The sequence below is a fragment of the Anastrepha obliqua genome, chromosome 6, assembly GCF_027943255.1.
Source record: "Anastrepha obliqua isolate idAnaObli1 chromosome 6, idAnaObli1_1.0, whole genome shotgun sequence".
Classification (NCBI taxonomy): domain Eukaryota; kingdom Metazoa; phylum Arthropoda; class Insecta; order Diptera; family Tephritidae; genus Anastrepha; species Anastrepha obliqua.
Genome location: NC_072897.1, coordinates 80090617 through 80113653, shown reverse-complemented (window position 1 = coordinate 80113653; position 23037 = coordinate 80090617). Strand labels below are relative to the sequence as shown.

The 23037-nt window shown below is 40.2% G+C and overlaps 1 protein-coding gene across 6 annotated transcripts in view; it reads left to right on the top strand.

Annotated features, from left to right (window-relative positions):
- Positions 1–23037, top strand: part of LOC129249802 (calcium/calmodulin-dependent protein kinase type II alpha chain) — a 446460-nt gene that overhangs the window by 57296 nt on the left and 366127 nt on the right. For 5 of the 6 annotated variants that reach the window (XM_054889447.1, XM_054889451.1, XM_054889450.1 and 2 more), the window contains exon 2: positions 14174–14575. In XM_054889447.1, the coding sequence (XP_054745422.1) occupies positions 14511–14575 (65 nt within the window). In that variant the 5' untranslated portion in view covers positions 14174–14510. The remainder of the gene's footprint in view (positions 1–14173; positions 14576–23037) is intronic. The other variant, XM_054889448.1, reaches the window with a different exon arrangement.

The window sequence follows — 23037 nt, the reverse complement described above, 5'->3', positions numbered from 1 at the left end:
GGAAGAAAGCCTGTGGTAAAGCATCTTAAAATGTTTGGTTGTCTTGCGATAGCCTTGGAGAAAACGCAACATAATAAGTTCAGGCAAAAGGGTAACGAGTACATCATGGTGGGTTATGATATCGATTCGAAAGCATATAGGCTTTTTGATACCCAAAAACGAAAAGTAGTGATAAAACGCGATGTCAAGTTCGACGAATCCATTATGATGGGTATAAATAAAAACAACGAGTTTTCACCTATGGAGATAACAAGTATCTCAATTGATTCAAATCAAGGTGTTACTGAACCGGAAGTGCAGTCTAATTATGAAGATGCCATAGATACAGTGGATCAGCGTGTTGAGAGCAGTAGTTCCGCTGATGAAGAAATATGCACGAGTACCGAACAGCAGCAAAATCAGCGTGGTAGACCACGAATAATAAGAACTGGTTTACCTGGCAGACCAAGAAAACAGCAAAATGCAGCGAATTTTTCGTATGGTATGAGCGGCAAAGTACCAGTATCAGTTAAAGAAGCGATGAACAGCAGGCAGGCGTCTGATTGGTGGAGCGCCATGCAGGAGGAGTACAATGCCTTGGTACTCAACGAGACATGGGAGCAGGTAAAGCTACCGAAGGGTCAGAAGGCAATCGGATGCAAGTGGGTGTTTGCAGTAAAAACAAATGCTAATGGTGAAATAGAGCGATACAAAGCAAGATTGGTGGCAAAAGGTTGCAGCCAAACATATGGCGTTAACTACAGCGAAATTTTCTCACCTGTCGTGAGATATGCTACAATAAGAATGGTGCTGGCTATAGCGACAGAATACGAGTTATACGTGCATCAGCTTGACGTGTCAACGGCGTACCTGAACGGGAAGCTCGAAGATGACATATACATGAGTTAACCTGACATGTTTAAACAAGACAACGGCTATGTGTTAAAGCTGAGAAAGTCATTGTATGGCCTAAAGCAGTCAGGCAGAGTTTGGAACTCAAGACTTAATGAGGTACTGAAAAGCATAGGATTTTCTCCATGCAGCAGCGAGCCATATTTGTACACGAAAAACCAAGGGCGTAAACTAAACATAATTGCAGTTTACGTAGGTGATCTGATGATTGCGTGTTCAGATCTTGGTGAGTTAAACCATATAAAACAACAAATTTCTAGTATTTCTCAGATAGTTGACAAGGGTCCTATAAATAAATTTTTGGGTATGGAAGTCGAGCGAGAAGGTCCGATTGGGGCGGTATCAATTTGCCAAAAACAGCAAATTTTGGAGCTTTTAAACAAGTTTGGCATGGATGAGTGTCGTCCAGTGCATACACCAATTGAACCAGGCTTTCAAGTAAATTGCAACAAAGAAGATTGTCGAAAAGTACCAATCACTGATAGGTTCACTGATGTTTATAGCCGTGAACACGAGGCCAGACATATTGCATTCTGTATGCAAATTGGCGCAAAGAAACACCGACCCACATTCCGAACATCTAGCAGCGGCAAAACACATATTGAGGTATCTCAAAGCGACAGTTAGTTTGAAACTACGATACAGAAAAACAGGCGAGTGGATTATGGGTTATGTGGATGCAGATTGGGGTGGTGACGCAACTGACCGTAAATCATATACAGGATATGCATTCTTCTTCGCCGGTAGCGTTTTCAGCTGGGAGTCTAAGAAACAAAGTACAGTGGCGTTAAGCAGCACAGAAGCCGAATATATGGCACTTTCGGCGGCAGCAAAAGAAGCAGTTTATTTAAGAAAATTGTGGGCAGATATGAAGATGTCTGATAAGGGTGGCTCGATAATGATCAACGGAGATAACATGAGTGCGATGAGCTTAGTAAAAAATCCCGTTTATCATGCTCGAAGCAAGCACATAGATATTAAGTTTCATTATATACGAGATGTTTATAATAATCAAGAAATTGAATTAAATTATTGCCCAAGTAATGCTATGATAGCTGATATATTAACAAAAAATTTAAAAAAGATAAGCCACTGTAAGTTTACTGAAGAAATGGGCTTAAAAGTTTACAATTTAAAATACAATTGTACGATAAAATTTGCGTAAATATATAAGTGTTGAGGAGTGTTAAAATTACACAAGAAAGTATGGCAACACTTCTACATTTTCGACTTTCGAACTTAGAATACTTCCTATATGTAAATATGTATATACTTTTATACTTTTGAATTGAGTCGCTAATAAACTGTGAAACGAATCGGTCGGCTTTTAATTAAAGCGGAATTTAATTCAACACATATAAAACAAAATTTGAAAATAAAAACGTCAACACAACCACAACAACGGTACTTAATGCATTAAAAGCTTTAAAATAACATTAAAAATTAAATTTTTCACAAAATGCTCCTCAAACAGATGAGAAAATAATTTTTATTGATGAATCCGGTTTCAACTATCATCTTCGCAGAAACAAAGCTCGATCGAGGATAAATACTTGAGCCCGTGTAATAGTTCCAACAACAAGTGGAAGAAATGTTTCATTAATTTTAGCCATGAATTTAAATAGTATTATACATCCTCAAGTAATTTCTAACTCAACAGTAAATTTAAATGTTTTTATAACATTTTGGATGGATTATTTAATAAACTTGCTAAAAGTAACATCGTAGAAGCATGGTTGGTTCTGGACAATGCCAGAATCCATAAAACTCGTGAAGTACGCGGAGAGATTAGTGAGACTAATCATACGTTAATTTTTCTACCACCATATTCCCCCATGTTAAATCCTATAGAAGTTATTTTCAAAAATAAAATTGTCTGCACGATATTGGCTGGTCGATCCACAAAATAATCAAAATTTGGTACAGATTATTGAAGAATCAATGACCACTGTTACTTCTACTGATTGCAACAATTAGTACGTTGATATGTCTAGGAAACTACCGCTGAATGTAGCAGAACAACCGTTACATTAAATGTTTTGTCCAAATTGCTTTATTTAACATTTTTTGAATCTTATTCTTGCTAGTATTCATGTTTTATTGTAAATAGTCAATATTACATTAATAAACTTTAATTTGAAATTAAAAATCTTTAAGTTGAATTTAAAAAAAACCTATATTTATGTGTTGATATGTTGAAACGATTGATTTCATTTTTTTTTTTTTAATTCTGTAATTCAAACCAAATCATGTTTCGTAATTGATAGCTTTTTTTGAAGAGTTTAGCAATTCGAATCCTACAGTCATGGTTCACTTGGAGTTCGGCTAAATTTTTCTTTCCTTTTAACACAATTTACACATTTCAGAAATTCGTTCGTATATTTACGGAATGTAGGTATGTGCCGAGACTCCGCAATTCGGCATATAGATATTTGGTTTTTTTCCTTGCATACAGTGGATTTATGATTGAATCCCCAGCTTTCATATACAGTTCGTACATTCGATGTTGAACTTCTTTGTATTCATTACTATTATAATTTTGGGTTTTTGTACGATTTATATACTTTCACTTTTCTCTAGATTGTTTTGTTTTTCCATAGCTTGGTAGGTGAAATGGTTTAAGTGCCGGTCTGGCACTCCTCAAGTAGTACAAAAGCGCCGTTTTGATACCAATATGAGACCTCCAACAGGCAGATATCTACAGCCAGCCAGAGCTGCTGATATAATGGAGAAGATTAATTGGATTTATTTTGGCGCACTGTCAAAGGCTGTCGAAGAAAGGAGCGCCCAGTGACCTTAATCGTCTAGCTGCCAAACCTGGACATTTTCAAAGAAAGTGCTCAACAGTCTCCTTCTCTCAAAGGTCCCCACAGCATCTGCAATTGGGTTAAATGGTAAACCTAGCTTTTCCGAGTGTGTGTCTATCGTCCAATGACCGGTAAACACAGCTACGAGTTTGGAAATTGAATGGCGAAGAGTCCAAAGAACTTTTTGAGTCCTCCGTCTATTGCAATGGGACCAAAGGGTTTTGGAAATAGCACATGAAGAAATGAAGCTCCATCTTTTCCGCGCTTTCCTGAGAAATAATTTGTGCAGTTCCCCTTTAACAACTGTCAGGCGAATGCCGATGACCGGATAGGAGGTATCTGAGGCCAATTCAGTCCCCTTCCTGCACTCCCAAGAGATTTGATCTCCTCTTTACAGCAGTTTACTAGTTTCGTTCTGCACCATGGCGTCAGAACCTTAATCGCGGCTTGACTATCCGAGAAAATGTTAATTTCTCCCTCGCTCCCACGTTCCCTAAGCATTTTGCATGCCTGCAGGATCTCAAAGACTTCTGGTTAAAAAACACTAGCAGTATTCTGCAGTTTAAAGGAGATAGATAAATTGACTGATTTAAAGAAAACCCCTACTCCGACTCCAGATTCGATCTTGGAACCGTCAGTGAAGACAGAGATGCAAGTTTCGGTGCAGATTTTCCCCTCGATCCAATCCTGCCTTTTTGGAAAGATTGCTCTAGCACGACCCTCAAACTCTAGTTTGCGGATAGAGAGATCTGTTCAAAGTTAGGAGAAATACAGTCTTAACTGCCCGAAAATGCTACCATGTCCCTTGAGAGATTGTCTCCAGAGGCCAACCTCGCTTAACCTGATTGCACTTTGAGCTGCTATGGAAATAACGTAAAAGTCGATGTGCAAAGCGACATTCAGGCAGTACTGGGGCAAGTTTTACATGCTCCGGTGATGCCAGTAGTGTCCTTTGCACCCTCCCTAGTTTAGTGATGTTATAGCCCTTCCGAGGAACTTCCCAGCAAATTGGCAGCACCACTACGTTGTACATCCACAGGACGACGTGTGGCTTGGGTCCCCCATTATTTTCTGAATATAGATTTGCATGAATAGCGTTTAAATGTGTAGCCTCCAATGGAGTTTGGAGTCAAGTATCACTCCAAGATATCTAACTTCCGATGGAAGCGGGAGAACGTCGTTGTTTTATTTGGGAGGTTGAAAGTGTGGAGGTTTATATTTTCTGGTAAATAGCACCAGCTCCGTTTTGTCAGAGTTGACTCGGAGGCCACAATCGGCAGCGACTCGGTACAGACAGTGAACTCTCCAAAATCTCAGCCATGACTGAGGAAAACGGTCCCAATACCGGCGTATGTTACTACCTTAACCCCACCCTTATTTAACATTATCAGAGCTTCGTCAATATCAACTAGCCAAAGTAGGGCCGAAACAACACCACCTTGCGGCGTCCCTTTGTGAACGAATCTAGGGACTTAAGCCCCTATTGCCACCGCATTAACTTCCCTGCAGCCAAGCAGGGACGAGATGCAGAGACAGATAAGTCTTTCCGCCTCTAGTCTATCTAACGCAGTGACAATTGACTCCGCCCTGATATTGTTAAAAGCATCTTATATATCTATGAAGGCCGCCAAAGTGAATTGAAGTGAATTCCAGAGATTTTTCCACAATCCCTACAACCTCGTGTAAGGATAATTCCGTGGATTCTTTTAAGCTTTTTAAGGTAAGCATGTTGCGCTTGTGGTAGTTTAGATTCGATGTGCTCTCGGCTATGATAATCAATCAATCTTTCAAACACCTTTTGGATAAATGAGGTAAGACTTATAGGCCTAAAGTCCTTGGCCGAGTTGTTATCCCTCCTTCCTGCCTTGGGTATGAAAACAACCTTCGTTTTCTTCCAGTTGGCGGGGATATGATTAAGAGCGATACATGCTAAGTAGATTTCTTGCAGGACAGGAACCACCCAGGTACTTGTTTTCTGAAGCATCACAGGCAAGATATCATCAGACTCAGAGATTTAAACGGAAAAAACTATTAATTGCCCACGTGATTCTGTCAACTGGCAGGATAGATTTTAGGGAAACATCGAGTAGCCCTACCTGTCGGCTCGAGTCGACAATGTCACGTGGGGTAATAGAATTTTCCGGAAAGTGATTATTTATCAGGATAATTAAAGATTCTTCTGCAGATTCAGCCCACTCCCCATCCTCCTTTTTACAAGAGTTCCACAAGAGTGGTCTCTCGAAAGGGTCTTCCTTAGCCTGGCAGAATTCTTCAAGGATTCAATGGATTCGTAGTACTTTTTCGGGGAGTTGCGTTTCGCATATATAATGGCTTTTTTGTATTCATTCAAAACTACACGGTAATTTTCAAAGTTTTTAGTTTGGTAGCATACGTTAAAAACCCTCCCAACCTTCTTTTTCAAGTCGGTCAGCGTATTGCTCCACCATGGAGGAAAGTCTTTCTTGCTAAAAGATACTGGACATGCCACTTTGAAGGCCGTCTGATAGATCGCTGCAAGTGTTCGACCTGCTTGTTCAGTTGATCAGTGGATGAGTAGGAAAAAGTTCTCCTGTTCAATTTATTATTGAAAACCCTATTGAACAAAGAGCAGTCGGTTCTTTTAGGGTTCCTGTGGCGAGATATGGTTTCCCGTGCGAAATTGATTTCGAAAAGGATCAACGTGTGATCCGAAAAGGAATTTTTCTGAGAAACCTTCCAATTATCAACCCTAATGGCAGGCGAATCAGTCGAAAGAGTGATATAAAGAATCTCCTCAAACCCGTTAGATGTTTCCGAAGCTGGAAATACAAAAGTGGGGGTGTTGCACTTGTTCCAAATAATGAGATTACGGCTAATAATGAAATCAAAAAGAGATTCACCTCGATCATTTATCTCTTTGCTTCCCCAAATGGTATGTCTCGCATTGGTGATGATGATGGCCTCTTTATTAAATTGCGGTCCCTGAGGGTGACACAAAGGTTATCGGTGGCTAAACTAGCGTGGCGAAGGTTAATCCGTGCTACCCTTAACATTTCTTTGTTAAAGGATGTTCACCGAAGCGGTTTTTATGGCCGAGCTCCGAGGATTTCATGGAGCTCTTGACTTCGGGTACCGCGTCCGTCGCAGACGGCCGTAGTTTGTGAGACTGATTTGCTACTTTCCCAATTCCGTCCAGTTCGACATTCGGAGCACCAGACGCGAGACAGATCTTAAGTGTGCCCGTCCTGAGGCCAAAACGGAGTCTGTGCTTCTTTTCCTCGAGTACCTTCAGGAACTTTTCAGAAATTAGCACCGTTGCAGTGAAGCTGTTTTTCTGAGGTGGCTCCAACTGGATCATAGACCAGTGGTCCATCGAAACCTCAAGGTTTTAAAGCTTGAGGCCGTGGAGAATCTTCCGACCCTCCAGATTCTTTTTCGGTAGCCAAATGCGGGCTCTGGGTCTTCTAGGGATCTCCGAAGCTGCGATGAGCTTAAGGGAGAGCCCTTCCAGGCATTACTGAACTCAGCAACGCACTTCTCCTAGGAACCCCTGGAGAACTCGTCGGCATACTTGATCACCCTACAGCCGCGGCAGATATCTCCCGAGTCGAAAAGACGTACCTGTCCTAGGTTTGCACTGAAGTATCCGACAATCTTTTCTGACAGCCGTCTCTCAATGGCACCCCAATTGGCCATCACCGCCCTACTACTATGGGATCTTGCGTCTACGAGGGAAACTTGGAGGTGACCCCTGGCCACCTCGCTATAAGCAAGCCTTGTAAGGCCCTTAACTCTCTGAGTCGAGAAATTTTTTATTTTCTTGTCAGCGCGCCCGGTCACATCCTGTTATCGGTTACGCTTTGCCGCTGGTTGGTTCTGAGGATTTTTATGTGATTGGAGGTCGGTAATTTTCCTCGCGGCCGTGGTTTCGTACTCCGAAACTATGGCTTCATATCTGACCTTGTCCCCTGTATCGCGATCATGTAGTACACAGGCTATCTTAGCCAGAATGAATTTGGTTATGTTAGCCAGAATGAATTTGATTATGTTAGCCAGAATGAATTTGGTTTTTAGGTAGCGTGCTCTGAGCAGCGACCCAGAGGATTTTTTATTTTTATTTTTGGCATCCCTACCAGAGGTAGCCGGAGAAGAGGATTGCGTTTGTTGAGTTATCGGCTGTAGACGGCTTTTGCCATAGCGCTGAACAGTTTCAAATATTGTACAGAACAACAAAAAAAAAAAATTCATGGATGGATGGATAATTCAAGTTCGAGCTCATATTTCTATGAGCAAAGTATTTTCATTCATAAAACGAAGCCGCCCATATGCCAGTTTTTCTCAACGATGACTAAAATTTATTTTTAAGATTGAATGAATCATATCAAAATAGTCAATACTGGAATATTTAATACAGAAATAATTGCCAACATTTGTCGAATCGTTAATTTTTGTGATGTCGATTGGTCGCGGCTCCGTTTAAATGTTTGCAACCGTTTATGTATGTGAATATGTCTTCTAAATGCTCGATAACCGCAGCTGCTGTTCGCCTAATGCACGCATGAGCGTACAGTAAGATGCAGAAGACAGCAACAAGTAAATTATGAAAAAGTTCCGTAATATTATTTTGCTGTGGCAAGTGCACATACATGTATATAAATTCACATATTTAAATTTGCATATGCCATCTTCCTGGGTGCCTGGTAATGACGCGTTTTCTATAAAAGATTTTGATTTGCTTGAAGGGAATCAAATAAGTTTAACAGATACTACTTAGTAGTATATATTGTAATTTTGGATGATTTGCAAAAATTTCAGCCTACAGCGTTAACATTCGTGGGACGAGTACCCCTCAAAATTCCATACGTTCCTCTCATTGAGACTTCTCTATACATTAACGTTCTCTGCATTTTTATATTGCGAGGCATTGAGTAAGTAATAAGATAGAGTCACAATCACTAAATTTTTGGCAAACGGGAATATTCATGCGTTGGGTTGGGTGAAAAGAAGAGGAGGGGCGAACCGTTGTAAGGAGTTTGAGACGCGAGAAACGTTGTCTTTTGCTCGTATATACAAAAAGAAATCGACACGAAGTAGATGCGAATGCGTCGATTTGTCTTTACCTAAGCGCTGAGCAAGCATATGGTAAACGTATGTACATACAAATATTCATGCATACATTTGTATGCCGTAGTTGAATGGGTTGGTGCGTGACTACCATTCGGAATTCAGAGAGAGAACGTAGGTTCGAATCTCGGTGAAACACCAAAATTAAGAAACACATTTTTCTAATAGCGGTCGTCCCTCGGCAGGCAATGGCAAACCTCCGAGTGTATTTCTGCCATGAAAAAGATCCTCATAAAAACATCTGCCGTTCGGAGTCGGCTTGAAACTGTAGGTCCCTCCATTTGTGGAATAACATCAAGACGCACGCCACAAATACGAGAAGGAGCTCGGCCAAACACCCAAGAAGGGTGTATGCGCCAATTATATATATGGTATCAGGTCAGCCCATAAGTTCGTGCGTTTTTTAAAGGTGGTTTTAAAATTAATAAAAAAGATGTTTAAAGTATTTATTAATCAATAATGTATTTTCCTTCTGGCAAATTTTTAATTCCCTGCTCAAAAAATTGTTTGTCCTTGGAGCCAAAATACGCTTCGATATCCCTTTTCATAGCTTGTTTTGAGGAGTAGTTCTTGTTACTCATACGGGATTGAAGTCCACGGAAAAGATGATAATCACAAGGTGCAATATCCGGAGAGTATGGTTGATGCGGCATTAGTTCCCATTCGAGCTCGTTCAGCATGCCTAATGTTTGCTTTACGGTATGAGGTCTTGCGTTGTTGTGGTGAAAAAAACTTTGCGTCTATTCACTAAAGACGGTCGATTTTTTTTAAGTGCCTCATTCAGATTTGATAACTGATGGGAATAATAATCAGCAGTTATATTCTGGTTTGGTTCCAGAAGTTCATAATGAACAATACCGGACATATCCTACCAAATAGACATAAGAATCTTCTTGGGGTGAAGGCCATCTGTAGGGGTCGGTTCTGGTGTTTCATCTTTATCTAACCATTGGCGTTTGCGAACAGGATTATTGTAAAGGACCCATTTTTCATCACCAGTAACGATACGGTTCAAAAAACTTTCATTTTCAAGCTGCAGCAGCTGAAAACACACATTCACTCTCTGCTGAAGGTTGGCGACGGAAAGTCTATGCCGAACACATTTTCCCAGCTTTGAAACCTTTCCCAAATGAACCAGGTGCCTGTAAACTGTTCCATGCTATGAATTTAATTTGAGCTTTCATATCGACTGTCAAATTTGGCTCAGCTTCCACGAGTTCGAGCAAGGCGTCGGAGTTAAAGACTTCAGGACGACCAGCGCGCGGGGCATCCTCCACGCCGCAATTACCACTTCGGAATTTTGAAAACCACTTTTGCGCAGTTCTTACACTCACGGTATCCGCTCCGTGAACAGTGTTTATTTCTGCAGCAGCAGTTGTTGCATTTGTACCACTTTTATAAAAAAAAAATACAAAATATGCCTCTTATACGCGTTCCAAGATTCTATTTTATTTTTTGACAACACGTGCTTCTATCCGCGATTAAAATCACTTGTTGAATGCACAATATATCAAAGAAAATATAAATAGTTCCGTTATATTCCGCGAATAATTTTTGTATGCAAAAATCGTACAAAAGTGAAATTATGGGTAAAATACGCAGGAACTTGCGGACTGACCTGATATAAATATATAATGAAGACTCTTGTTTAATACACTTACGTAAATCTATTTCAAACGTTAATAACTCGATTTCGTTATTCGACGAAGACGAGGATGAATTCGTCAATTCTTTAATGATTTCATTTATTGAATGTCATAAAATATCACGATTCACCTCCATCTTTTGTAACAACTGGAATTTTCACAAAACAAATTTCGACGAACTAACGTATGTATACATGTAAATAAAAATCAGCTGCACAACGCTCATCCTCTTTTTTTATATGAATGATTGTATGCAAACGAAGTTTAAGAACTATTTTAACGGTCACCAGTATATCAGTATTTTAAAACAGACAGCGTAGGCCATGGCTTTGCTGCTTGACATTTGTGTGATATAATGTCATCCAGTAGCGTTGAACGACTAACTGTGGTGAAAACCGTCTTCAAGTCCAACGCTACTAGTTCAGTTAAAGGCCTTTGTGAGATATTCTTTTACACAGGCTTTTCAACATCAACATGTCAATTCCATTGTGGCCAATGGCTTTTGCTTTATTTATGACCTTCTGCACCTCATCGCTGGAAAAAGCAAGTAACGTACTGTTTTGTGCAGCCATCTGGTGTCACGACGCTTGGACCAAACGGCCGGAGGATGCAAAATGAATAGTTGGCTAAGTAGCTCGCGCATCTCTTCGGATCCGACGAAGTGCAGCCGTTAACGTTGATTGCCACCTTGTCGTTGTGATTCGTCGGATTCAATAGGGATCTTACTGTAGCCCAGAGCTTACTCACACCAGTGGTGAAATTGCAGAACTTCAAGTGCTTCTTCTACTTGGTCCGTTTATGCTGGGTGACCAGTTACCAAATCTACAAATTGAGATCCTTTATTCGGGGATACCCGTTATTGGGCTAGTGTAGGTGATCACGCTCGTTTGCTAAAATGGCTGCTTCGGTTGGGAAATTGGTACGTATGTTTCGCATTCTTTTTGCTGGAATGAAGCATTGGTTCGGATATCGGTCGTGGAGACCTTTCGAATGTAATGCCTGACGAATTATGCTTACTGTCACACTTGATGCTTTCGAAATATTGTATTTTTTGTTACTTTCACAGCGCTTTCAAAAGAACTTTTCTTCTCGCTCCGCACTACTAACCTTATTTCAGCATTCCTAACCATCTTGAATGGGTCTTAGGTATTTAGGGTAGGATCATGACGTTGGATCAGCCGCAGTACCTCTCCGTTTATTGGGATACCGAATCCAATTATCTTGTCTTAGCTATCGTAAACATTTTTGTTTTCAATAATTGAACTACTCTTTTAACCCTAGAACGTCATCCTTATTTATTGTACACTAACGTCATCCTTCGTCATTTTGACTACGATGTATTTTAAAAAGCTGTAAAAAAAGTTGTCAACAAAAATAGGTATCAAAATTGATTTGTTATTTTTATTTAGATACTTTAAAATTAATATTTAACGAAACTCATAAAATTTTATTATTTTTTTGGCGTAAAATTAACATTGAATAGCCTTCTTTCAATTGGCATGGTTTTTTAAACAACTTATTATATAACATTTCAAATAAAAAATAAATCACATTTTTATCCATTAAGTCTTATAGTTTCTTATAAATAATACATTAAACTAAAAAAGGAACATTAGTTTTAAGATAAATTATTTCATATAAAGCATGAGTCACAAACTTCTATTTTGTGCTCGCCGCACAGCCTTTTCTTGCACTTTGCACAAACGACGTTTGTCATTCTTCGTTTAGCAGAAGGACAAACTGCGCATATTTTCCTTTTTTCAGTTGAACTTTTTGGTATTTCATTTTCAGATTCTGTAGATTTATTTATTTGAAGCTGATTCTCGATATCATTTCTCACAGTGGATGTTATTGTTGGCATAACAAGCCTGTCCTTTAGTTGCTCTTTTGTGAGTTCCGCAAAAAGTTTTTTCATAAAATTAACGCGATTTAGTGGCTTTTGACCACCTTGAAACACATTATGGGTATAAATTATATATGAGTTAATGAAAGCTATGTTTAAAATTCCGAAAAATTGACATAATGGCCATCTGTTAGTTTTTCTTGAACAGCTCATAACACTGCACATCTGATCGAATGTATCAACTCCTCCTTTGGTACTATTATAAAACTCCACCATGTTGGGTTTATTTGTATTGGAATTGATAGTGCCCTGTTCGTTACATGAGGATAAAAGATAAACCATTTTGTTTGGCTTCGGCTTATACCATAACAATGTTAAGTTGCTGTCGTAGCAAAACATGGCCGAACCGCACTTACGACCCTTTTTTTCTTTTAGCTGAACTGGAATTTCTCTTTTATTTGACCGAAGAGTGCCGACAATTGTCAAATTGTATGGGCTCTGCCCTAATGATTTTTCCAGAGGTATTGAAGTGAACCAGTTGTCCATTGTAATATTTCGGTTTGAGCCATGTATAGTTTTCGTAAGCTCTTTCACATAGAACTCTCCAAGAGGCATTGTAGTATTGTTCGAATTTTTGCCCAAATATGGAATTGCGTCCACCATATACTTGGTTCCACTATCACATAACATCACCATTTTAATTCCATATTTGGCAGGTTTATTCGGGATATACATCTTGAAACTGCACTTGCCTCGGAAAGCCAAAAGCTGTTCGTCCACTGTAAGGTATGGACCAGGACTGTAATTTTCCCTGCATTTTTTTACAAACATTTCCCATATTTTTCTAATGGGTGCGAATTTATCACCCACTAATTGCAGGCGCAGAGATTTATCGTCGAACCGCAGGCAGGACATAAGAAATTGAAATCTGGCTTTGGTAAGAACGCTTGCGTAGATGGATCCAGAATAACACCTGTCAAATAATTCCTCCACAGATAAATGCTGATCTTTTTTAACAGCGGTCAACACCAATATACCCATAACTGCATATATTTCATTTGCATTTGTGTTACGTCGTTGTGTCTGATCCGTATTTGCTAGTAAGATTGATTGGCGTTGATTTATTTCAACATTTGTCCACTTTACAACTTCGTCGACGATATCTCCTGTTATGAACAGTTTGAAACAGTCGAACGGATCAATTATGTTTTTACACTGACGGGTAGGCCCTCGACTTTTATGTACGATATTTAGCCCATAATGATGAGTTGTACCTTTAACTGATGACCATTTTTGACCAGTATAGTTTTCTCACATGTAATAACGTTATCTTCATCCTCATCAGTTGCTTCATCTGATGAGCTGGTGTTTGCAACGAAATCCTCTTCCTCAACTTCTGTGTCACAACCTATTTCACTGTCATCGCTTTCAAATTCATCGTTGCTATCACAACAAGAGAGAAATTTCTCAATTTGTTTATCTGTTAGTGATTGTTGATTAGCCATTTTAGAGTTACGATAAAATTATTCGTACTAAAAAAGTACCCTGTCAAAACTGGAAGTTACACAAACGTCATCTTTCGTCATTTTGACTACGGCAAAAAATTATAAGCGAAAAAAAAAATACTTACAATGTGCGTTGTTTGCTGTACGTCTTCGTCCACCAACAGCTTCTAACCAACTAACGCTATCAGAAAAATCAGACCAAAACAATCTAAAAAAACCGGTTTTAATTTTAAAATAAAATCGCGCGTAGTCATTTTGACGAAGGATGACGGAGCAGGGTTAAACAAGTTTACTTAGTTCTTTCAAGATATTTTTAGATTTAATTGCGTATTAAATTGTAAATATTAATGGATGGTATTTTATTTTTAATTTTTGTAGACGGTCGCAGGCATTCACATCACCCAGCACCAAGCACAAAGGAATGCAATTAACATAAAATTAAGTCGCCTTTAAGTCGTGAATATTTTCAAAATAAACGCTTATAAATGAAGCTACGCTAAATATCCGGTGATCAATACATAATACATGTTCAAAGTGTAGTCGACGTTTGCGTTCATTGTCAAATAGGTGAGGAAATCTCGTGCTTTCGCAAACCATCTTTCGGCTGCTGTTGGTAAAAATCGTAGCTACAAAATAAAAAAAATATTACCGAAGAGAAATCTAAACTTTAGTTACCTTTACTGCCGAAATAGATTTTCTTAAGTGTGCCATCGCGATGGCTGCACCAGCAGCCTGTACGCGTTTTTCCGACAATTATGAAATTAAGGAGGAACTTGGCAAGTAAGTAAAACATATATTATTCATTCACAAAAATTCTTTATTTCTCGAAGCATGTTTTTAAGCGAGACTGTTACCGGTGCTCACCTTTAGCAGTGTCAGCAAATTTTCTTTTAAATCTTCAATAGGCAAAGTTCGACCGATTATAATGGTGTTTATGTTTCTACACGGGGCACAAATCGTTCAAAACTTGGTAAACACTAGGGCGAATTGATGATATTTAGGAAGTTTTTTTCTTTTTTTTTGTTTAATTGCCCGCATACATATAAATATTTGTTCCGAGCACCTCCCAAAAAAGATGATGAGATATCGTTAAAATTTTTTTCGCTTTTTTTTGGAAGCAAGATGGAATTAGCCATTGAACTGTGTCGTAAAGATACACTGCCGGATATATACATATATGTAATTATATATATATATATATATATGGGGCATTCTTCGCCAACCGGACACCCCCATCTGCCCAGAACAGTTTTTATAAAAAAAATTTTTCCCTATGCCGAAATAAAAGCTTATGTCATGTACTTTAATTTGTCATGTGGTACTTTTTAAATATTCAAGATGGACCTACTTTTCTAAAGGGATTAATGCATCGATCTCTTCTCGATTTTCCCGACATTTTTTAGGCGATAATAGTTCTGAAAAGAACTGTTTGACAGGTATTAGATATTAATTTATTCTTTCAGAATTTTTTATAATAATCTCCAGACAGTTTAACGATTAAGACATATACAGAACTTGTGCTGCCAATAAAACTGTTAAACAATGTTTTACGAAGTTTAGCGATATCGACAACAGATGCGATAATAGTTCTAAAAAGAACTGTTTGACAGATTTATTTTTAATAGTTTATTCGTTTAGACTTTTCTATAATTTGTTCAAATTATTTCTGTACCGTTTGACATGTGAAATACATCAAGAACTAGTGATGTTTATGAAACAGTTGAACGTTGCACCAGAATCTCGTACGACGTTCTACAACAGATGCGATAATAGTTCTAAAGAGAACAGTTTGACAGATTTATTTTTAATAGTTTATTCGTTTAGAATTTTCTATAATTTGTTCAAATTATTTCTGTACCGTTTGACATGTGAAATACATCAAGAACTAGTGCTGTTAATGAAACAGTCGAACGTTGCACCAGAATCTCTCTCTCTACTTTTCTTAACAAACTACTTCATTTTTTTTTGGTGTTTTCCAACATATTTGTCAATATTCGTCGTCCATCTTGAATATTTAAAAAGTGCCACATGACAAATTAAAGTACATGACATAAGCTTTTATTTCGGCATAGGGAAAAATTTTTTTTATAAAAACTGTTCTGGGCAGATGGGGGTGGGTGTCCGGTTGTCGAAGAATGCCTCCTATTTGTTATGTGCGTCTTTATGTTGTTCCTCAAATATTTGTATGAGGAGCTTTTTCATGGAGAAGTACAGTCGGAGATTTGCCATTGCCTGCCGAGGGGCGACCGCTATTAGACAAATGTTTTTCTTAATTTTGGTGTTTAACCGAGACTCGAACCTACGTTCTCTCTGTGAATTCCGAATGGTAGTCACGCACCAACCCATTCGGCTACAGCGGATATATACGGCCACCATCGTTATTATTAAAATTATTGATATCTTTCGGGACCCCCTCTACAAATGTAAAAACACCTAAAAAACTATCAAATATTAGATTCCAAGCCAATCTGAGTTGATTTAGAGGTTCCGATTTGAGTCTAAACTTAAGAAAATCCTCGATTTTCAAAGGGTACAACTACATAATGTAAAAAAGTTAGTTATAATTTCTTTTTCATTGCAATTATTAGATTTAAGTGTTTTTACACTCTACTGATGATCAGAATCGCTTGAAAATAATTATTTCATCACAGTATTTAAAAAAATTTAGCAAAGAGGACCTAAACTTTAATTCTCTAAAAATCAGTATCTTACATTAAAAAAATATGTAAATGTAAACACTTTACTTGCAATGATTTAGTTTTCTGATATTGTTTGGCTCTAACTAGGTTTTCCATTTACATTTTGTTTTTTTGCAAAGTCCACGTGTGCACTCACAACAGAAGGCTGGAATTTAGAACAATGTACATTTTGGAATTTCTGGCAAACTATAATGTTTTTTTTTAATGAAACTTGGTGGAGATGTTAGTGAGGTGTTAAGGAACACTCTTTATAACTTTAAATTATTCGGGAAATAATAATTTTTTAATTATTTACATTCAAAATGCCCTCGGGAACTTCTCTATAATTTGCCACATTACACTCTATATTTTTTAACATTTCACTAAAATTCACCAAATATACACTCACACGCGTGTTTTTACCGATTTTTATGCTAATATTTTAATTATATCTATTAAAATTAAATGCAAATTCATTTGCCTATGCAATCACATTCCAATTTTAAGCGCGAACAAGAAGAAGATTGGAATTACAACAGTATGGTGTTGCCGGATGCCTGCAAATGAAAACAAAAATTAAGTACTTCAGTTTAGTGTTAATGATGGGAATAGGGGTTATTGTGCCTGCTTACTACATACACGCATATGACGTTTTAATTTTGGGTTCAATGGTTTTAACACGGAAAGGAGTTTTACGCAAAAATACTGTGCATTGCGTAGCCGGAGTTGGACTGATGAGAGTTATTTTTTTGAAGCGCGGCCGAAGGCCGCCCACGCGAAAAGGAGTTCTACGCAAAAATACTGTGGATTGCGTAGCCGGAGTTGGACTGATGAGGGTTATTTTTTTGAAGCGCGGCCGAAGGCCGCCCACGCGAAAAGGAGTTCTACGCAAAAATACTGTGGATTGCGTAGCTGGAGTTAGACTGATGAGGGTTATTTTTTTGAAGCGCGGCCGAAGGCCGCCCACGCGAAAAGGAGTTCTACGCAAAAATACTGTGGATTGCGTAGCCGGAGTTGGACTGATGAGGGTTATTTTTTTGAAGCGCGTCCGAAGGCCGCCTACGCGATAAGGAGTTCCACGCAAAAATACTGTGTTAATTAATTTAATTTAATTTTAATTACTTTATTATTTTTTGTGATACGCTTAATATCATTGTTTTTAAGTTTAAATGAGTTGTATGGTTTTATTTTCAAAATTATTTCTCAACTTTAAATTACAGAAAAAAATCTTGCAGTTTTACAATGAACCTTCCACTGAACATCCCTGCGTGCGAACTTCGTTTTCATTTCAGGTGTATGGCAACACCAACTTTTCGCTAAATAATAGAACTTTAACATTAAATTACTTAAAAACTAGTTTTAAGATGGGGATACACCCCTCTATCACCCCCTTTTTACCGTTTTTTCCAAAGCGATATACATTATACTAAATTTTAGCCCAACAGAATCTTATTGTTGTGATTGTTCTTAAAAAAATGAAGTTCAAAACAAATTGATTTTGTTTTTTTGCAACTCTCTTAGCATTTAGTGGTGACTTTCTTTCTATTGTTGTACGCTGGTAACACTGATATCACTAAGCTGTATAGCTGGATGCTTGTGAAATTCGATCATTGGTCGGCTACTTGATCGTTTCATTTTATTTTAAGTTAATTTCTTAATGGATGTTCGATTTTGATTATACTGTCGGGATTTGTGTGGTTGTAGTTTTCAGGTATCGTCTGCAAACATAACATTTGTAAACATTGGGGTCCGTGGTTTCACGTTCACAGAATTGTTAATTGCTTTTTTCTACTGCTCTTGCGTCTCGAAACCTCTACTCGACCTTTTCTACTGACTGATTCAATTTAGTGCGCGTATGTGACCATCAAACTCTGTGTTTATAAAGTGCAATTTACGTTCTAATGTTTCTTGTGTTCCACTTAAAGCGGAAAATATAATTATTAAATGGCGAAGTTACGTTCTACTTCGGAAATTTATTTATTGAGATCCGACACTCCACAAATACTTGGCTCCAAATTACAATAAAAAAAACATTGCCCGTTTTTTTCTTCAATCATCGTATTGTAAAATTCGTGCAAGTGCAAAGTTAGCTATAAAAGAAGTGTGCATATTTTGAGGAAAGGCACACATTCCAGTTCGAGAAGAACAACACTGTATAGAAAAAGTGGGCGTCCCGTAGTGAGACTTTGTTACCGGATATCTGCGCGTTTTTTGTATGCTGATACTTTTGTTTCATACATTTTACCTTTATATCGAGGGGAAGTCTGCTTACTATTACGCCTGCTGCTTCGTCAGATATCGTCCTGTAACCTCTAATGATTCTAACATTGCATAATCTGTATACCCGTTTAGCCTGCCTCAAGTAGCTGGGATATTTCACTACGTCGTCCCACACTTCCACCGCGTAAAACAGGATGGAGTTGCAGATGCTTGCCAACAATGCTCTTCGTTAGATGAGTGGGTTTAATGGGGCATGTGAAAAGGTGGTTAGTGTCGTGCGGAATTCCTTCACATGCTGGACATATGTTTAGTATGTCGGGGTCGATTCTGGATAAGTAGGAGTTTAACCTGCTACAGTATCCAGAACGTAATTGTGCCCAGATTACGCGGTACTCTCGGGGAAATTGGAGCTCTTCGTCTGCGATTGGTGGTGGTTGGACTCCGATAACGGCATTCGGGGGCCGGGAGCTTAAGAAGGTGGTGAGAGTCTCCCAATGAATGTCGTTTATGGGGTGTCTGTACATTGTCCGATCCAGTAGCTCTCTGTTTGTTTTTTCTAAGATCTGGTCCGCGTAGTTGACGAAATGCCTCCTGAAGTGCCTGGGAGGTGGCTCAGGCTCAAGCAGGTGTCTGCATGGGTGAGACCTGCGGTAACATCCTAGCAGAAACTGCTTACTGAGCAATTTGTTATGCTCCTTAACAGGCAGCACAAGGGCCTCAGGTGCAGCCTAGGTGCTGTATTGGGGATATCAAAAGCCATCCTCTCGCGGTCATAGTTCAGAACCGGTCGGCCTATTGCTTTAGGCAATTTACCAACATTTCCTTGCCTTTGCCCCAAGTGCTGTCAGCAAGCGACTTGAGAACCTTGGTGCGATTCTGTACTTTAGTTGCAATAGCGGTTGTATGCGCTAAGAAGGAGAGCAAGCTGTCAAAGGTAACTCCCAATATTTCGGGGTTGTTAACCGTCGGAATTTGGTATCATCGACTTTCACTTTGAGTTGTAGCTTGACCTCCTTTGTCCAGGTGATGAATAGGGTCGCCATGGATTTAGTGCGGAAGAGTTGTAAATTCCTCGCAGTGAAGAAACGAGAAACGCTGGCGAGGTAGTCGTTTACCTTGGAGCATAGGCCATCAATGTCATTGCCCGACGCCATTATCGTGCAGTCGTCGGCGTATGAGACCAGTGAGACTCACTCTGGTGGCTGAGGGAGTTTCGAAATATGGGAATTGAAAAGGAAGGGTGAAAGGACACCACTCTGCGGAACTCCGTGCTTTATTTTCCTCTGTTTGGATGTTTGGTCTCGAAATAACACCGACGAATGACGACCACTCACGTAGTTCGCGGTCCACCTCTTCACCCCTGACGGGAGTGTCGACTGTGAAATGTCATCTATTAGCGTGGTGTGGCTGACTGTATCGAAAGCCTTTTTTCGATCCAACGCTACTAGGACAATCCTCTCACAGGGGCAGTTTTAATTGAGGACGCGGTTTACCTGGGTGTTAATGACGGTGAGTGCAGTGGTGGTGCTATGCACTCTTCGGACACCATGATGGTGTGAGACTGGGGTCAGGTGTTTCGTAAAGATTGCCTCAAGAGTCTTCTCTACGAGGGAAAGGAGAGTTATCGGACGATAAGACTCCCCTTGGTTGGTGGGGCTCCCAGGCCTCAGAAGTGGGACCACTCTCCCTAATTTCGACTAATCAGCAATGATGAGAGTGGGCATTGACACATTGAAGACCTTGATGAGGTATTCTACTCCCAATGGACCCAGCTTTTTCAACATCAGCATGTTTAATCCGTCAGGGCCAATGGTTTAGAGAGTTTCATGTGGTTGATGGCCCCCTGAACTTCATCGGTGGAGAAAGCAAGTGGCGCGCTGTTGTATGTCGGTTTGTGCAGCCGTCTGGTAGCACTACATTTGGATCTGTCAGCCACAGGATGCAGAATTAATTGCCGGCTAAAGTAGCTCACGCATCTCTTCGGATCCGACGAAGCACGACCGTTGAAGGTAATATCCACGTTGTAATTGTTCTTCGTCGTGTTCGACAGGGTTCTTACGTTGGACCAAAGCTTGCTCACTCTTCTTCTTCTTAATTGGCGCGATAACCGCTTACGCGATTTTGGCCGAGCTTAATAAAGCGCGCCAGTCGTTTCTTTCTCGTGCTAACCGGCGCCAATTGGACACACCAAGTGAAGCCAAGTCCTTCTCCACCTGATCTTTCCAACGCAGAGGAGGCCTTCCTCTTCCTCTGCTACCACCAGCTGGTACCGCATCGAATACTTTCAAAGCCGGAGCGTTTGTATCCATTCGGACGACATGACCCAGCCAACGTAGCCGATGGATCTTTATTCGCTGCGCTATGTCTATGTCGTCGTAAAGCTCATACAGCTCATCGTTCCATCGTCTGCGATATTCGCCGTTGCCAACGTGCAAAGGTCCGAAAATCTTACGTAGAATCTTTCTCTCGAACACTCCAAGCGTCGCTTCATCGGATGTTGTCATCGTCCAAGCTTCTGCGCCATACGTCAGGACGGGCATGATGAGAGTCTTGTGTTAGTTTTGTTCGTCGAGAGAGGACTTTACCTCAAAATTATAACTGTCTACAGTGACGTGGGTGCCGATACGCGAGTGCGCCGACTGTTTGTTTGAAGACAGGAGGTACTTCGTTTTGTCCTCGTTCACCACCAGACCCATTCGCTTTGCCTCTTTATCCAGTTTGGAGAAGGCAGAACTAACAGCGCGGTTGTTAAGGCCGATGATATCATCGGCATACGCCAGCAATTGTACGCTCTTATAAAAAATTGTGCCTGAGCGATTAAGTTCTGCGGCTCGTACGATGCTCTCCAACATCAGGTTAAAGAAGTCACACGACAGCGAGTCACCCTGTCTGAAACCTCGTTTCTTATCAAACGGCTCGGAGAGGTCCTTCCCAATTCTGACGGCGCTGCTGGTGTTGAGCAACGTCATCTTACATAGCCGTATTAGTTTTGCGGGAATACCGAATTCAGACATCGCGGCATACAGGTAACTCCTTTCTGTACTGTCGAATGCAGCTTTGAAGTCGACGAAAAGATGGTGTGTGTCGATTCTCCTTTCGTGGGTCTTTTCCAAGATTTGGCGTATTGAGAATATTTGGTCGATGGTAGACTTTCCAGGTCTGAAGCCACACTGATAAGGTCCAATCAGTTGGTTGACGGTGGGCTTCAGTCTTTCACACAATACGCTCGCTAGAACCTTATAGGCGATATTTAGAAGACTAATCCCGCGGTAATTGGCACAAATTGCAGGATCGCCCTTCTTATGGATTGGGCAGAGCACACTTAAATTCCAATCGGGAGGCATGCTTTCATCCGACCATATTTTGCATAGGAGCTGATGCATGCACCTTACCAGCTCCTCGCCGCTATGTTTGAATAGCTCAGCCGGTAGTCCGTCGGCGCCCGCGGCTTTGTTGTTCTTTAGGCGCGTTATCGCTATTCTCACCTCGTCATGATCGGGTAACGGAACTACAATTCCGTCGTCATCGATTGGGGTATCGGGATCTTCACATTCTCTATGACATGCGCAGCTGTCACTGTTTAACAGGTTCGAGAAGTGTTCCCTCCATAATTTAAGATTGCTCTGTACGTCAGTCACCAGATCGCCGTCTTTGTTCTTACAGGAAAACGCCCCGGTCTTAAAACCTTCTGTAAGCCGCCGAACTTTCTGGTAGAATTTTCGGGCGTTGTTCCTATTGACCAGCATCTCAAGCTCCTCGCACTCACGTATTTCGGCCTCTCGTTTCTTCTGTCGGATAATACGTCTCTCTTCCTTTTTCAGCTCTTTGTAGCGATCCCACATGGCTCGCGTTGCGCCCGATCGCAGCGTGGCTCTATAGGCGGCATCTTTTCTTTCTGCGGCAGCATGACACTCCTCGTCGTACCAATTGTTTTTTCGGGCTCGCCGGAATCCGATTTCTTCTTCGGCGGCGGTACGTAGGGAACGAGAAATGTTGCTCCATTGCTCGCGTATGCCGATTTGTTGGGCAGTGCTTTCGGAGAGCAGGAGTGAGAGTCGAGTGGCGAATCTTCTGACTGTCTGTTGTGATTGCAGCTTTTCGATGTCGAACATTCTTTGCGTAGGTAGATGCACGTTTTTTGCTGCACAGAGGCGGGTGCGCAGTTTGGCTGCAACAAGGTAATGATCCGAGTCGATGTTGGGTCCTCGGATCGTACGTACATCTAATACACTAGAAGCGTGTCTTCCATCTATCACAACATGATCGATCTGGTTTCGCGTTTTTCGATCAGGAGACAGCCAGGTAGCTTGGTGTATTTTCTTATGCTGGAATCTGGTGCTGCAG